The sequence below is a fragment of the Phycomyces blakesleeanus genome (assembly GCF_001638985.1).
Source record: "Phycomyces blakesleeanus NRRL 1555(-) unplaced genomic scaffold PHYBLscaffold_12, whole genome shotgun sequence".
In the NCBI taxonomy this organism is placed as follows: Eukaryota; Fungi; Mucoromycota; class Mucoromycetes; order Mucorales; family Phycomycetaceae; genus Phycomyces; species Phycomyces blakesleeanus.
The window spans coordinates 1,282,453-1,286,947 of record NW_017265145.1 but is presented as its reverse complement, the minus strand read 5'-3'; the positions used below and the strand labels follow the sequence as shown (position 1 = coordinate 1,286,947).

At 34.3% G+C, this 4,495-nt stretch overlaps 1 protein-coding gene across 1 annotated transcript; it reads right to left on the bottom strand.

The window, feature by feature from the left end:
• Positions 1 to 137: 137 nt before the first annotated feature.
• PHYBLDRAFT_146375 (hypothetical protein) lies at positions 138 to 1,501 on the bottom strand (the record flags this gene model as incomplete). Its single annotated transcript, XM_018431632.1, has 3 exons — positions 138 to 824; positions 896 to 1,102; positions 1,160 to 1,501. The coding sequence occupies 3 exons, from the start codon at positions 1,499 to 1,501 to the stop codon at positions 138 to 140; spliced, it is 1,236 nt and encodes a 411-aa protein (XP_018291102.1).
• Positions 1,502 to 4,495: the final 2,994 nt, after the last annotated feature.

Here is a 4,495-nt window from a genome sequence, read left to right as displayed (position 1 = left end):
GGAAAGAATGAAATGGCATGGTTAATCCAACCCAAACAGTCCGAAAGGGTGACAGTCTTAGCTGATTCTGTAATCCTTGAGATGAGCCCGTCTGACTCTGTAATCTCTTCTCTGTGGACACCAAACTTGATCTTGGATCACATTTCCTCAATTGGATTTAGGAAAGGTGAATACACAGGAAGATATGCACACTTGTACCCACCGGAAGAAATAAAGTCTTTCACCTCATCGGCCTTATGGATAGGAGCATTATCCATGATGAGATAACGTCCTTGCATACCCTGGCTGTCCAGAACGTCCATTGTATGACTAAGAAAGTCGAGGTAGTGCTGGGTTCTGGTGCCAATTCGGCCGTTCACCTCAACGTTGGTGTAGATGTCCAACTTTCTCTTCTTCTTGGTTGCGGCTGCAGTGGGTTTCTTCAACGAGAGGCTGACAATCCCTCTCTTGCACATTGCACCAAGGATGGTGATAGACACACCTCTCTGTGTCGGGACAGTTGTCTTAGCCAGGGTGCCACTGACGGAATGGTCAAAAGTTCTCTTGATGTGCATGTTGAAGCCTGCTTCATCGATGAACACACAGTTTGACAGATAGTTGAAATCCGCAAGTTGTTGCCACTCCAAAATGCGTTCTTGTCTCATCTCAATTGTGTTGACGTCGTCTCTCTTCTCAGGCAGCTTCTCCAATTTCTTCATCGTCAGGGCACACTTCTTCACCAAGTGCTTCTGGATTGCTGATTTGGTAATCTGCAATCCAGAGAATTCTTCCATGACAGCTATCCTTGCTTGTTCCAAGATAGCATCTGGTTTATTTTCGAAAAACTTCAAAAAAAAGCAGAGTGCGCCTGGAACAACTTTTGGTTGCCATGTTTTCGTTCTTTAGGCACAGAAACCTCCTCAACCTCCATCGTCTCCAGCCTATTGGACTCATCAGTCTCCACTGTGGCAGCATCAAAATTGGCCTGGATCTTCTCTCTGGCCAGCCTGACATAGTTCTGGGCAGTTCGGACATTGATCCCCGTTTCCCTGGCAGCGGCAGCAGCAGTCTGGTTTTCCGAGAAAACCAAGGAGAAGAGCTTGTTCACCTGGTTTTGGTTGTACTTTTGGTACGAACCTCAACCTATGCTTTCTGCAGTGGGAACAGAATCAGGATCGACCTTCTCCGGCAGATTCGTCTTTGGCTTCTGTGCAACAATTGTCTTGGTTGTGGCCTCGTTGACTTCGGTTGGCAGGAAACTTTTGAGACTGAGGAGGTTTGAGACTGCTGGGTTTCTGGCCGAGGTACGGGTCCATTCCATATCGGCATGGTTGACAAAGACATCTGTCACAGATTGAAGTACAACTTCTCCATGCATTCCGTCGACAATCTCTTGGTTGAAATCGCACAAGGGATCGAAAGCAATTCCAGAAAACTGGGTTTGGTCTGCAGAACTGCTGTGACTGACCATTTCACAGTGCTTGTCCATAACAAATTCGAGGGAGTTGTTGGAAGTAGGCATTTTTTTTTGAAAATAAAAAGGGTGTTAAAATCGAGGAAGAAAGATAACTGAGAAACTTTTATTAAGACACTGGGGTATATATACCAAAAAAAATATTTTAATAACTTAAACGTTTCTACCAAGGTATAGTCTTGTCCTGTTGTCTTAATATATTTGGATAAAGAACGTGTTGAAGAATAATGAATGTTTACATATTAAGCTTCTTCACACTTTTAAGAACATTTATTTTATTAGCCGATTTACAGTGCTACCAGAGCCTTTATGGTGTCCTGTCCTCTGTCTTGAAGGAAGGGGTGGGATTTCTCCTCATGGGTTTGCCCAACCAAAAAAAAATAAAAAATAAAAATAAAAAAAAAATAAAAAAAAAAGAAAGTTTTTTTTTGTATAGAGCCAAGGAAAAGCTTGAAATTCAGTTATTGAGATTTTCAGTTTTTCAGAAATTTCTGCGGTTAGATACTATTTTATTTTCAGTTATTAAGATTTTCAGTTTTTCAGTTATTGAGACTTTCATTTTTTCAGTTATTGAGACTTTCAGTTTTTCAGTTTTTCAGTTTTTCAGAAATTATTTGCAAAAAAATGGTTATGTATATTATAAAAATTTATGAATAAAAATGCTAGTTATACTATTTGGAGAATTATTTTTAAAATTGCTATTACATTTTTTTTTTATTTCTCTTTTTTTTCTTTTTTTTTATTTCTATTTTTTTTATTTCTTTTTTTTTATTTCTTTTTTTTTATTTCTTTTTTTTTATTTCTTTTTTTTATTTTTTTTTATTTCTTTTTTTTTTATTTTTTTTTTTTTATTTCTTTTTTTTTTTATTTTTTCATCTCTTTTTTTTTCATCTCTTTTTTTATTTCTTTTTTTTGTCATGAGCTTGTGCTATTTTTTGTTACTGTTTTTGTGTGTGTAATATTTGGTTTTTTTTTGTATTTTGTATCATGAGGGTTTCCAAAATTGATATCGGGTAGTATTGTGAGCAAAGCATAATTCTTGGACCGCTTTCAGTTGTTTAACAGATTGTTGGATATTTACTTGTTTTGAGTGCAGATTACAAAGAGTTGTTGAGTTTGATATTAAGAAGATCAGGATTCTGACATTGTAAAATGGTTGGAGCAGGTGCTGAATAAATATAGCATTTTTGGATTCTTTTTTGTAATGATATTAGATGCTTGTGTAGGACCAGGTTCATAAGAAATACAATTGCTGTGGTAGTCAATCAGATTACTGGATATTTGAGATAAAAATTGGCAAGTTTTTGTGTGGTTGGTAGAGTGAATTCTACTGTTGGATTTCGAAAAAGTATGGTTGGTGAAATGCACTTAAAAGCATTATGAATATGTGTAGACTGGTTCCTATTGTACAGGTAGATGTTTGATCTTGTAGTTTCTTTGTAGGTGAAGGGTTGAATTGTCACGTTTTCTTTTCAGATTTATAGCTTTTGTTCAAAATACTATAGATTATTTAGAGATTAATATCAATGACTCTGAGGTATAGGCTTTATTTACATACAGAAACATAATGTGATCTGGAAATAATAAAAAAATCCATGAGGTGTAGAGCTTTAGGCAGTGTTTTAATTGTCAGAGTAATATTTAGTTGTTGAAGTGAGCATGAGAATGAGATTTATTGCTGATTTAAGAAGAGAAATAAACAGTTTTGGTATATAAACACCAAATGAAAAAAGAGAGAATTATGATATCTCTTTTAAAAAAGAATGTTTATAATAAATTTATGGCTGCGGGTAATATATTGTCCTATTTATTTTTTATCTCCTTGAGTTCAATTTGTACTACTTTATTTAGTGGACCTTAGAATATTATTTTTTGATATAAAAAGCTGAAAATATAATGACTAATACTATTTAATAACAACTCAATCTTCTTTACATCTATTCTTGCTGCTTCAACTTGTGTTCTGATTTTTATCTTGCATCTTAAGTAATTACTATTTTATTATAACAACTATATACTAGATATATCTGTATTTATATAAAATATGTCACTTTAACATATCTTTCTATTTCTTTATTTTTTCATCTTTTATTATCAGAAAACCCTAAAATGTCACACAAGAAACTTGAAGAATATAACAGTGCCTTTGAAAAAATTATGGAAGAGCCTGAAGAGCCTGAAATGCCAGAAGATCCAAAAAGTTCTGCCCCGTCAACAACAGATGAAACCCCCAAAAAAAGTAGAGGGCAATATCAAAAGCCTACGGATAAATATATAAAAAAGCTTCTTTATCTCTACTTCATAAGAGGATTAACTATCGAAAAAGCCAGCAAGATAGTAAATATGAAACAAACAACTGCTGGTGGCTATATTTTGAAGTGGAGAAAGTCTCCAGTTGTTTTTTTCATTAAAAACAACAAGGAGGCTACAAGTGATGAAAAAATGAATCTTTTATTCGAAACTTACTCTGCAATAAAGAAAGAATACAAATAATATCATTGCATTTTCAATCTTAACATAATTATTATAATGAGATACTTGCTTTATTATCTTATAACTGCAGTAAGGTATTTAACTTTGACAAAGTAATCTGGAGAAAAGTTTGGATATTCTGTTAGTTCTCTCTATAGATATTTTCTATGACGTATCTTTGTAGAAAGATCTACATATATTGAAGTGCTATTACATTAGGCGTTTGGCACTTATATAAAAAAATATGGCAGTTATATAAAAAAAATATGACGTTTACAAAAAAAAATACTATGGTTATATAAAAAAAATTGTAAGGCGCAAGGATAAAAAAATTGAGTGTCATGTACCCTTCCGCCAATAGTAAAAGGGGGGGGGGGAGCAAATTCAGATGGCAATGGGAGCAAATTCAGTTGGCAATGGATACAAATTCAATTTCTATGGAAGCCAATCAGATGTCAATGGGTTCTAATTAGATGGAAACAGATGCTAATTAGATGGAAATGGGCGCCAATTGAATGGATAAAACCAGTAGTAAGAGTTGACTTTTTAGGATAAAAGATCTTGACTTTG